The following is a 12614-nucleotide window of genomic DNA, read 5'->3' as shown; positions in this document are numbered from 1 at the left end:
GTATTAATTTTATTTTGTTGTAAAGTTGTTCCCTTGACAGTCAAAGGCTATAAATATATATATATATATAGTTTCTTGCATAAAGTAAATAAATGAAACACTTTTAGGATTAAGAACATTTTTAATTATCCTAAAAATCTTTATGAAATGTATTATATTTATTCATTTGTTTTTTACTTTTTGGGGTGGAATAGGATCAGGACATGTTTTTGACAGGCTTTGTTAGATCTACTCTTTAGATTAATTAGTAGGCTAGTATTTTCATCGCCTAGTCAGATTCAAAAGTAGCTAATCAATCAGACCCACTTATTACAAACTAACTTCATGACACCAGTATGGCAATCTGAATCATCCGCCTTCTGTAGTGAACTCATGCATTCTCATAGTTGTTCGTGCAGCCCTCCAGTCTAAAATAAAAGGGCTTTTAGTCTCTCAACCTAGTGGGCATTTTTTGGAATCGCATGCATCATGTGATGACCTATAAAGATTTTTACTACAAGTATTGCAGGCGCCATTTATTGGGCCCTAAATTAAAGTGTGACTGGCATTAAAACAGACACGATCTAATTTAAACTCGTTCACATCCGGATTGTGTTGAGAAATCCGATTCTGTCTATCTGAGACTTCGGACGATTAATTTGATCACATTCACGAATTCTCCTCGCTTTATATTACATTTGTTTTGTTCTAAAATCGGTGTTTATCCTTTTTTTTTACTATTAGGACTCAAATTGTTAATTGCCAATTCTAAATGGTTTTTAAATGTTTATTGTTGTAACATTTCTAACACTAATAATATTGTTAATATTACAAAACAACAGTATTTAATATTTTAATAATGTTGATGATCACATTAATTATTCCCAGTACTATAATTATTAATAGTGTCCCCGTCAAGCAAAGTCTCTTTACAGATGAGTGATCCACAATCACGATCGAATCGAATCACTAAAAAGTATCGGTTCAAACGAATGATTCCTTTTCGAATCACTAGAAATTCAGTCGCGATACACTGACTATACAGTGGAGTTAGATATCGGAATAAAGAACACAGCCCATGTCTTTTCTCTGTCTCGTGCTCAAAAACAAAACTGAGGGGTGTTTCTCGCGCCGTCAGTGCGTGCGCTCTTCGCGCGCCTGTTGGGATAACTTGGTTATATTGGAGAGGCGCGCGGTCACCGTTACGCACTTCAGCGGAACACCGAGCTCAGGATGGCCGAGAGTCACGGCGAGATCAGCGGCCAGGACTGTCGACCGGCTCAGACCTTCAACCACAGATCCTCCAAGTGGGTCCGTTTGAACGTCGGCGGCACGTATTTTCTATCCACCAGACAGACTCTCTGCCGGGACCCCAAATCATTCCTGTTCCGACTGTGCCAAGCAGAGCCAGACCTCGACTCGGATAAGGTAATACAGTTTGATTTGTTTCATTTAGAGATCATTTTGCCAGTTCAACTGAGATAAACAACTTGGCATCTAAGACAGGCCATTTATTTATTTAGTTCATGTATAAGTTATTTATAAAGAATGGGTGGGAAAAGTAGGTTAGAGAGTGCAGAAGTCTGTAAAATGATACTCAAACAAAGCCTCTTTATCACGTAATACCGTTATACTGACAATGCATTTTGACTAGTAATTATGTAATTTGATATAGCTGAATTATAAAAATAGTTATTCACACACAGGACCGTTATTAAATAAGATATTGTATTATGGTAACCTTATGTAAAAGTGCATCTACAGATAATGTATAAACAAACATCTAAACAAAAAAGCTGTAATGTAAACGAAACCAAAACTGACAGCTGTACAGAAATGAATGTAGCCTATCTATATTTTAAAAAAAAAAACACTTATCATTTGGCATTAAGCATGCATAAACCTGTTTTTGTTCAGTTTTTTTAATGATTCACAAGACAAAAGATCTATTTCTGCTCAGTTTGGAGGAGATGCTTTAAAATGGGTCATCAGTATGAAGCTATCTCTAGCTGCTATTTCACTTCTCTTCAGTTCATAATCACTTATATTGTTGCATGGAGTTATTTGTATTGTTTCTATGGTAATTTGGGGGGTTGTCCAGATGGCTGTTTTTGTCTAGAGTTGTTTTCCTGTCGGATGGACTCGAACAAACACACTTTTACCGTCCGCCCCACCCCTCCTCTCCCAGTCCCAGAACAAGCTCTCTACTGTTCTTCTCCACGAGTGTTCATGGGAAGATGTGCAGGCAGATTGTGGCGTCCTGGGGTGGCCATGCCGATGACATCATCAGCACATCTGCCCCACTTTTGCTCTGTAATCTGGACACTATCCCGCTTATGACACCTGAGCTGTGTCCGAGATAAAGGTGGAAGGTTATGGGTCAGATCAGGCAATGATCAGTGTTTGATGCAAGCAGGAGGTTTTTAAGTGTAGGCTAATATTGTAAATATATTAGAATCTGTTTTCAATTTTTTTTTTGTCTGATAACCTAAATATAAAAAAGGTGCATTACAGCTGGTAATTGGTTTTATTTTGAAGTAAATATTTGTAGCCTATTATTATTATTTAATATGATTGAATCGATCAAACTGCAGTTTTTAAGGACTAAAAAAATAAAAACTTTTTGCATTTCATCCAACCACTTGATAAAAATCGATAAAATCGGAAAACTGATAAACTGTGTTAAAATAGTATCTAAAAAAATTGATAAAATTTAAAAATAGCATTATTGTGACATGGAGAAAAATAAAGATGTTATGAGGATGAAATAATTGTCTTCAGTCTACATTATTATTAAATATTACTGCCTAAAATTTGAATTTATAATTAACGCTTAAGTGGTTTAGAAAATGTAATGTTAAAATATTTTCTAGTAACTATCTCATAATATGCAGAAAAAATTATAAGTAAACCATTTCTAGTTTGATTCTTTGGAAAAAGTGTAAGCAGCACAGACGGTGTCAAAACATTGCTGTTTGTCGTCTCAACCAATTGCGTGAGTTTGGGGGCGGAGCTACATGTTTGTTCGGGGCACTTGCTGCGTTCAAGTGTTCGGGAAACATGTTTGAAACTATTTTTATTTGGTGGCAACAAACATTACATGCTTCCTCTTTAAATCGTATCATATAATGAGTAGTTGAAGTGCACACTTAAATTAAATTATATAATTTCACTGTAATAAATTAAATACTTTTTTTGCCGTTTGAACAGCAGCGTGTGTCACATTCTTTTGGGTTCCCGCTGCTCCTGCTGTCTTACCTCCTCTCATCTCTCAAATCTCAGACGGTAATCTCAAAATAACCCTAATCCAGAATAATCCTGCTCTCTAGGGGTTTTAACCCTGTAAAGAGCAGGAGTCTCTAAGGCTCTGGGAAATCACTCCACGCTGTTTGTGCCCCAGATTTGATAAAAGGCTGATTTCAGCCTCACACACCAGGTCCATTTCGCATCTGGAAGTGTCCTGGTTGAAGCTTGAACAGAATATTGTGCGTGTGTGTCACATAACGTTTATTTTTTTATGAATGTGGCCTGCATGCCATTAAAAACAGATGCCGAGTCCCACACGCACGCACGCGCACAACTCATTAATGTTTAAACTCACTTTCCTCTAATGGATCTCTTCTCTTGGTGTTCCCTGGTTGCACGCAAAGTAAAATAAAAACATGCTGTTTTGTAATAATAATGATAACTTGATTTTCACATTTTCCGTTGTCAAAACTCAGGCATGTGGTTACTAAGGTGGTCCTATTTTTTTTTTATTGTTTTCAGAGGGTTTTAGCACATTGCTATCAGGGTGTTATGGATGGTTTCCAGGGCGTTGCTATGCAGTTAGGGTGTTTGCAGGTCGTTGCAATTTGGTTGCTGAGGTTTCTTTCTCTGTCCTTTTCATTTGTACTGTAGGATGAGACAGGGGCATATTTGATTGACAGGGATCCCATGTATTTCGGGCCCGTACTGAATTATCTGAGACATGGAAAGCTGGTCCTCAACAAGAATCTGACAGAGGAAGGTACGACAAACATGCACCGTCAAACTGACATGATCGAGACTGTGATTGTTGCTCTGTAACTTTAATTGGGTTTGCATGTGTATCTCAGGAGCTCTTGAAGAGGCGGAGTTCTACAACATCACATCATTAATTAAACTCATCAAAGAAAATATCAGCGAAAGAGATGCTAAGACGATACACGTAAGGGAGCAGGAAAACACATCATTCACTATAAATTAGGCTATAAAAAGTTTCATTGTAAGGTTATGAAATTTCATTCTGGCAGTATGCAAATCTATATGCATAAATTTAAAGTGGACCTATTATGCTTCTTTTTACAAGATGTAATATAAGTCTCAGGTGTCCCCAGAATGTGTCTGTGAAGTTCAGCTCAAAATGCCCCACAGATCATTTATTACACCATGTTGTTTAGTATTTTTGAGTGGAAGGAAAAACATGCTGTTTTCGCGCATGTGTCCTTAAATGCAAATGAGCTGCTGCTCCCCATCCAGAAGAGGGCGGAGCCTTTACAGCTCGTGCCTCTGATACTCTGGCAAAAACTAAAACATCTGTTTGGGTTTGATTATGATCTCTATCGCGGTCACGCTCACATGCCATTACAGTTCTTCATCATCATGAAAGTTTATTATCTGCATGCGTTTTAAAGGGGTGGTATAATGCCCTTTTCACAAATGTAAAATAAGTCTTTGATGTCCCCAGAGTGTGTGTGTGAAGTTTTAGCTCAAAATACCCCACAGATATTTTTATATAGCATGTTAAAATTGTCACTTTTTGAGGGTGAGTCCCTTTAAATGCAAATGAGCTGCTGCTCCCGGCGCAGAGGGCGGAGCTACATCAGCTCGTTCTTAGCAGCTTCAGTTACCTCACACAGATATGCACTGAAAATATCAAAAACTTTTAACCTTTTATGTTCAAACCGAAGTCAGACAATGATGGAGAGACTCTAGAAGAAGTGACAACATTTCTGAATGGTTAGTTGGTGAATTTATGTGGCTAATGTGAAGTTATCTTCTAATCATTGATTAGCATATTCTGTCTTGATAATCTATAAATCGTGTTCCGGAGTCAGGGTTTATGTACATTTTAGGGAGGAATGTCTTGTAGTTCCTACCAGCCGTTTGTTGTAGTCCTTAAAAAGCAATTTCTTTAAAAGCAAATATCTCCCTTTGCTTTGAACTTTGAGCGTTGTAACTTTGCAGATGTTGTTTATGCTCAAACAGCAACATTACACACTAACTAAAGTTAGAAAAGTGAAATCATAATCAACCACCCCTTTAAAGCCATATCAGTCTAAACTTCTGATATATGGTTTTCTGAGCGCACACATCCGAAGCACGAGAACAGAAAGCTGGATTTCAGAAGGAGCGTCCCGTCGGTATTAAACTACGTTCTCTTTCACATCTTATTGCACTTAAACTGTCAAATACACAGAAGGTTATGTTATAAACACACAGAGTTCACATAAATACAGTCGGTTATGTCTGTGAACGTAAACAGCAAGTAGTAAAATTGCATGTGTACATTAGATCTGTGTATTTAAGTAAAAAGCAGCATAATATACAGTGCCTACTGCTATATATGCTGTTAATATGAATCAAACAACAAAAGAAAAACAGAAAATCACTCCCTGCACTTGACTGAATAACTTTAGTAGCTTTAATAAGAATTTCTTACTTGGCGAGGAGATAAACATGGCGGACTGTGTCCAGCTCACTCAGGACGGGTCTATGCTAATAAGACAGAGTCCATCAGCAGTCGTGGGCGGGGCCTAAGCTTACTGTATATGACGTCACTTTGCATAGAAACTGCTAACAGCTTATTCTGAGAAACGGCTTATGATTTATGGGGATTAAAAAAAGGATTTTTACCATTTATATGGTGGTTGTGTACACACACTGCCGACACACATTTATGTTCAAACAACATATTAAAGTGAATTTTGCATAATGGGTCCTCTTTAAATGAAATTAATTTACATTTAAATGACATTTTCATTATATACATGTAGCATGTAAATGAAGGACAGATGTTTTACCACCCTTGTCTCTGTCTTCAGACGCCAGTCAAGCATGTTTACAGAGTTCTGCAGTGTCAAGAGGAAGAACTGACGCAGATGGTCTCAACCATGTCAGACGGATGGAAGTTTGAGCAGGTAAATCAAACCCGGCATCAGTTCATCTGATCATTCCAGCTCCACAACAATCAGAATCGCTCCCGCCGGTTCAGCTGACCTGCGGTGTGTGATGCAGGCCCTGCCTTACGCTCTGATTGGTTGTTGCAGCTTGTCAGTGTAGGTTATGGGCGGGCCCAGAAGTCAGAGTTTTTCCTGATTGTGTCTCGGGAGGTGAAGGGGGAGGAGTCAAGCCAAACTCTCCCCGCCCACAGTGGAGAGGTGTGTCCAACAATCCCCTGTCCTCCCACTAACCACTGCATGCCCTCGCAGTTTTGGTTTTCATTGCAATGGACACAGTGAATGTGGTTGTCCGGCATGTGACTTGCATGGATGTCGTGCTTTCAATCTGCATGTTTATAAGTGTTAGCATGCTTTTAACAACGGTGAATCTCTGCATTCTGATGCATTCCCGAGCATGTTGACGATTGAAGTGCCCCATGTTATATTTTAATTTAAAGGGTTAGTTCACCCAGAAATGGAAATTATCCCATAATTTACTCACCCTCAAGCCATCCCAGGTGTTCAGCCAAACACAAAAGTTATATTAAAAAAAATCCTGGCTCTTCCAAGCTTTGTAATGGGATTGAATAGTAATTGTAGAAGCGATGCGTTTTTGTAAGAAAAATATCCATATTTATAACTTTATAAAACATAATCTTTATAAAATAAACGTTATAAAACATGAAAGGTCAGAGGTCACTCTTCTGCCGGAACTGGACTCGCGTACGGCCGTTACCGGAAGCCAGTGATTATAGTTTATAAATTTATAAATATGGATATTATTCTTACGAAAACGCATCGCTTCGCTTCAGAAGGCCTTTATTAACCCACTGGAGTCATATGGATTACTTTTATGATGGATGGATGCACTTTTTTGGGCTTCAAAATCTGTGGGACCATTCACTCCCATTATAAAGCTCGGAAGAGCCAGGATATTTTTTAATATAACTCAGATTGTGCTCGGCTGAAAGTCATATACACCTGTGGTTTGAGAGTGAGTAAATTATGGGATAGTTTAATTTTTGGGTGAACAAACCTTTTAAGGCAAGACTCCCCTGGTGAGTAACAAATAGATATCAACATACTTCCCTAATTGATTGATTATTTTAAGAACTACAAGCATTTTTTTTTGTATTACAAGTTTTTTTTTATAATGAATAAATATGCAAATTGTCTATTTGCATACATTTCCAGAACAGATATCTGAACATTGGATTAAGCCAGGTTCAGAATTCTTGTTTCATTTTGATTTTTGCATTTTACAGAGGATCTCTTTTTATCATTCCATAAATCAAGAAATACTGTCAACAGCCAGAACAAAATACATTTTAACCATGTTTTTAGGACTAAAATGTTGTACTAAATCAGTCAAATGATATATGAAACAAACACTCATTTTGAAAAAACAGCTTTTAAAAAAGATGAATTGTAATTGATATCTATAGATGCAAATAGATAAAGTGCACTAAAATAAACATTTAAAAGTGTATTTTGGATGTTTTCTTTCCACTAGTCTGAAACAACTCTCAAAATTGACCAGTGCATGAAAATACAAGTTTTTTTTGCCTGTAGTGTCTTGCCTTAAACTGATTATTCATCCAAAAATGTCAATTCTGTCATTATTTTCTCACCCTCATGCTGTTCCAAACCTGCACTTTATATCTAAATATTGTGCGCAACATTCACACTGTACAGTGAAAGTGAATGGGAACGGATGTTGTCAAGCTCCAAAAAAAGCATCATAAAAGTGTGATATAAGTGGAAATCACAATTAAATTACAACCAAAAAAATTGCTCTTGAATCACAATTGTGCGTAATATTTAAAATGCCGTCTTAAGATGTTAGTGACACCAAATTGTCAATAATGTCAAACCTGCTTTTGAATATAACCAAGTCTCAAAAATGAGATTTGCGAGTTATGATTTCAGTGACTCATGACATAATTAGCATTTTTGGTTGTACTGTTTCTTTAATCGTTTATAGTCGCTCAATGAGAACAGTTGCTCATCTCTTCGTGTTTCTCTCCGTTTCTGTCTCTCGTTCATGTTTTATGTAGGTGGTGAGTATCGGCTCCTCCTATAACTACGGTAGTGAAGATCAGGCGGAGTTCTTGTGTGTTGTTTCTAAGGAACTGCACAACCAATCATATAGCAGCAGCTCCCAGCCCAGTGAGAAAGCCAAGGTAAGCATGTGTGTTTGGCTGTGTAACAACTGGATTACTAGCATTACCGCTCTATTTTACACAGTATACACTGAATACCGCCTAAAAATAGTACGTGAAACAGTATGTTGCTGTTATGATGGCCTTTTTACGTAGGTCACATGTTTGTAGAATTCTGTCATTATTTTAGAAATAAAATGTATTTATTATTGTTTTTTTTTTACATTTATTTTAACATTTATGTTGCATAAATTGCATATAGCATCATTTTAGAAATATTTTGTATTTCTATCTCAATTATTTTTCAATTATAATTCATCATTTTGTGTATAAAAGTTAAAAACGAACTCATAATGCGTCTGGTCATGTCAATCATGCTGCATTGTGGGATACAATATAATCAAGCAGTGTGCCCTATAATGAATTACATCATCCAGGTATCCCATGCATACTGAATATGGGCATACTATGCACACTATACATAGTATATACTCCATAGATCATAAGAGTAATATTTTAAGAAAGAGTCCAAAGTAAAAATTTGGTATTCTTATAGAAATATAGTACCTGTAGTTTGTCTTTCTATTCTATACAGTAAATTCATACTATGCACACTACACTACCATTCAAAGGTTTGGGGTCAGCAAAGACATGTTAAATTGTTCAAAAGTGACAGTAAAGACATTTAAATAATATTACAAAAGATTCTTATTTGTATTAATCAAAGAATCCTAAAAGAATGCGTCACAGTTTCCACAACAAATATTAAGCAGAACAACTGTTTTATAATAATAATCAGAAATGTTTCTTGAGCAGCAAATCATCATATTAGAATGATTTCTGAAGGATCATGTGACACTGAAGACTGGAGTAATGATGCTGAAAATTCAGCTTTGATCACAGGAATAAATTACACTTTAAAATATATTCACATAGGAAACAGTTATTTTAAATGATAATAATATTTCACAATATAACTGATTTTACTGTATTTTTGATCAAATAAATGCAGCCTTGATGAGCAGAAAAATCTTACGACCCCAAACTTTTGAACAGTTTACACTGTAATTCTTCAGAAATAAAGTACTTGGTTAAACCACGCAGAGCCGTTGTGTTGCAGAGTATTATTGACAGTAGCTCAGTGCAGATTAGTAATCTTTTGTTGTATCATGTAAATCCTCTGCTGTTTTCCCTCAGATTCTACAGGAGCGCGGCTCTAGAATATGATCATCTAGATCCCGTGTTCTGAGACATATCAGTTCTTTCTAGAACATTCCACGCGCTTGTTCTCTTCACGCACACCGACAAACTGAAGCACGCAAGCAACACGTGAAGAACACGTCCACTTACGGTGCCTGGAATAAAAACTGGGATGCTTTATAATTCACAGACTGATTCTGATCTGAAGAACTGGACCATTGTAAATCTCAGGGATCGAAAGGAAACGGTGACGTCACTCTGAATCACTGTCCACTGTTACAATCACACCACTCTGTATAGTACAGTGGGGTCCAAAAAGTTTTAGTTACAAATGCACTGATGCTCATGTTCTCCTGCATGATATGAGATGTTACAAAAGCACACTGAGCTTCAGTATGAGTCACATGATCAATGACTTTTGGACCCCACTGTCATTTGATAAACAACTAATAGTTAACAATAGTGATTTTGAAAATCGGTACTAATTTTGCAGTAGCGCCACGGTTGAGCTCAAGATTTTTAGTGCAATTCTAGTGTAAGATTTTAAAAGTTTGGGGTCTGTGTTTTTGAAAAGTCTCTTCTGCTCACCAAACCTTAATTTATTTAATTTAAAAATACAGTAAAAACAGTACCATTGTGAAATATTATTAAAATTTAAAAGAATTGTTTTCTATTGTAATATATTTTTCAGCATCATTACTCCAGTCTTCAGTGTCACATGATCCTTCAGAAATCATTCTAATATTATGATTTGCTGCTCAAGAAACTTTTATTATTATTATCAATGTTGAAAAAGGTTGTGTTTCTTCAGATTTGATACCGTGATTCATTTTAATCAGGATTCTTTGATGAAGTTGCAAAAGAACAGCATTTATTTGAAATATAAATCTTTTATAACATTACAAATGTCTTTAATGACACTTTTGACCAGTTCAATGCATCCTTGCTGAATAAAAGTAATCTTTTCTTTAAACAGAAAATCTTACTGACCCCAAACTTTTGAACTGTATCTGGAATGTTTTAGTTTTTTACTCCTTTTGAGCATTATTGCTTTTGCACTACTGCTATTATTGTTATCATCATCCAGGCAATATTTCAGAGCTATCAGTAAATGCATCCTTGCTGTTAAGAAAAGTGTTAGTGTATCTTATTACCTTATGGCTGGGCCTTAAAGGGAAAGAGCTTTTCTGTCTGTCAACCAAGAGGAAAGACGGGATCGGGAAAGCCTTTAAATGACACCTTGCACATTTTTGATATATGGACAAACACTATTATATATCCTGTAAGGTAACAATAGATGCATTTGTATGTCAGTTTTGAAAATGCTAAACACATTTTTGTGTTTTGGTAACTAGTCAAATCTATACCTGTACTGCAAAATCTCATGACACTATAATCCAAGTAGCTGAATGCAACACATCCACACACTTTTAAGACATAAATGCAGTTTTAACAAATAGTTATGTGTCTGTCTGCTTCTTACTTTGGAGAAAGCACTATTATCATAGTGTTAAAGATAGGGACGGTGTTGTTAAAACTAGAATGGTTAAAAATAATATATATCCTGAAATTAAATCAAATATAAAAACTAAACACTAATTTTATTTCTCATTTTCATTTTTTAACTTGATAGGGTTGCACGGTATACCGATACTACGGTAATATCGCGATCGTAAAGCTTAAAAAATACTGCCAATGCCTCTGTATTTTTTTTTTTTACCGTAATATTGTGAGTTATATGTTTTATTGCCCTCTAGTCAGAGTTGAACATTTAAAGATATGGGGGCAGAAAATGCTCCTGTATGCGTTCTTGTTTTTTATATTTAGGCTATAACATGATAGTTCAGCAATATGACTCGAGCAAGAGTGCCGTTTTCAATATCAACATTACAAATGCGATTGATTTTATACAATAGTTCAGCAAATTTAAAGGAAATTTTATACACAATATTGATGTATTCTATTTCACCAATGAAAATAGTTCTAAACAAAGCAGAATGGTTTCAACACAGTGTTTTGTTTCTGAATAAATCCGTGTTTTTGAACAAATCGACCTGAGCCATTCATAAAAATAGTCACTTGCTTCATTCCTGAATGAATCGAACATTTTTAAAGAATCGGTTGGATAAATGATTCAGTGACTCAATCATTAAGACTTGCTGCCACCTACTGACGGTTTTAGTTTCCAATTTAAACATTTTTATTTTCCAACATGTTCGCATTTCTATGTTATTGCCTATTTAAAACGTTATTTAATCTCATGACATTAGGCTATTTATGCAATTGAGTACCATTAAACTGTCAGTGTAAATATCTAAATGTCACTTTATGCTGTTTCTGTGCTACTTTGGCAGTGCTAAGATGGATTTTGTTTCCACTGATTATATTTGATAAGTAGCAATAGCCAGTTATTTATTCGCATTAATAAAGTATTTGAGGAAAATCTTGTCTGTTTTCATTTACGTTACATATTTATGAAATTTTGGTTCATTTTGTAGATTTGAATAATGAATTAACACGATACTGCATGGTATCGTGATCAGCTCGTTTAGTAGCCTATCATAAGATGTTTTTATGGTATCGTGAACCGGCTACCCTAACCCTAACCCTATAACAGAAACTAAAACGGAAATAAAAACTAGTGATATATTTTTAATTAACTAAAATTAAAATGCAAACCAAAAGCAAATTCAAAATATCAAAAACCGAAATATTAATAGTAGCCTACCGATCTCAGTTATGTCTGTCAAACGGGTCAGGAGTCACGACGTGGTCATGTCATGATTAACATCAGCATAATTTCAAACATTGTGTAATTCCGGCTCAGATGCTAATGCTTCCCCATGCGTAAATAGAGAGCATCATTTGAATATTAAGATTTCCCTTTCATGCTGAGAGATTAATCCAGGAGTCGCTGATGCGCCATCTGTGCACACACGTGACCAGCACTGCCATGTCAAGAGAGAGCGGCTGGGTCCCAATCATAGGCTGTAAAAAGGTCCCAATTCAAAGGCTACTGCTTTTTTCAAGTTTTTAAAATTTTACATTTGTATTATTAGATTATTTGAGTAAACTGAACTCCAATACTTAA

General features: G+C 35.9%; 1 protein-coding gene across 2 annotated transcripts; it reads left to right on the top strand.

Annotated features, from left to right (window-relative positions):
* The first annotated feature begins 324 nt into the window (after positions 1–324).
* kctd5b (potassium channel tetramerization domain containing 5b) lies at positions 325–11962 on the top strand. Of its 2 annotated transcripts, XM_081352614.1 has the most exons (7): positions 1168–1407; positions 3880–3988; positions 4077–4168; positions 6045–6140; positions 6270–6380; positions 8219–8344; positions 9521–10974. In XM_081352614.1, the coding sequence occupies exons 1-7, from the start codon at positions 1213–1215 to the stop codon at positions 9548–9550; spliced, it is 759 nt and encodes a 252-aa protein (XP_081208740.1). In that variant the 5' UTR covers positions 1168–1212; the 3' UTR covers positions 9551–10974. The 2 variants fall into 2 exon arrangements, with proteins under 2 accessions (XP_081208739.1, XP_081208740.1); XM_081352613.1 differs by lacking the exon at positions 6270–6380 and having other exon boundaries at positions 325–1407; positions 9521–11962.
* The last annotated feature ends 652 nt before the right edge of the window (positions 11963–12614 follow it).

The sequence above is a fragment of the Scardinius erythrophthalmus genome (assembly GCF_964197995.2).
Source record: "Scardinius erythrophthalmus genome assembly, chromosome: 22".
Lineage (NCBI taxonomy): Eukaryota > Metazoa > Chordata > Actinopteri > Cypriniformes > Leuciscidae > Scardinius > Scardinius erythrophthalmus.
Note: the sequence above shows the minus strand (reverse complement) of the source record. Positions and strands in the feature narration are given on the sequence as shown.

What these genes read in the sequence shown, in the direction of transcription:
- kctd5b (XM_081352614.1), top strand. Translation starts at nt 1,213, where the DNA reads ATGGCCGAGAGTCACGGCGAGATCAGCGGCCAGGACTGTCGACCGGCT. An exon ending in GAGATGCTAAGACGATACAC is followed by an intron (nt 4,169 to 6,044) that starts GTAAGGGAGCAG and finishes CTCTGTCTTCAG; the next exon opens with ACGCCAGTCAAGCATGTTTA. An exon ending in ACGGATGGAAGTTTGAGCAG is followed by an intron (nt 6,141 to 6,269) that starts GTAAATCAAACC and finishes TGGTTGTTGCAG; the next exon opens with CTTGTCAGTGTAGGTTATGG.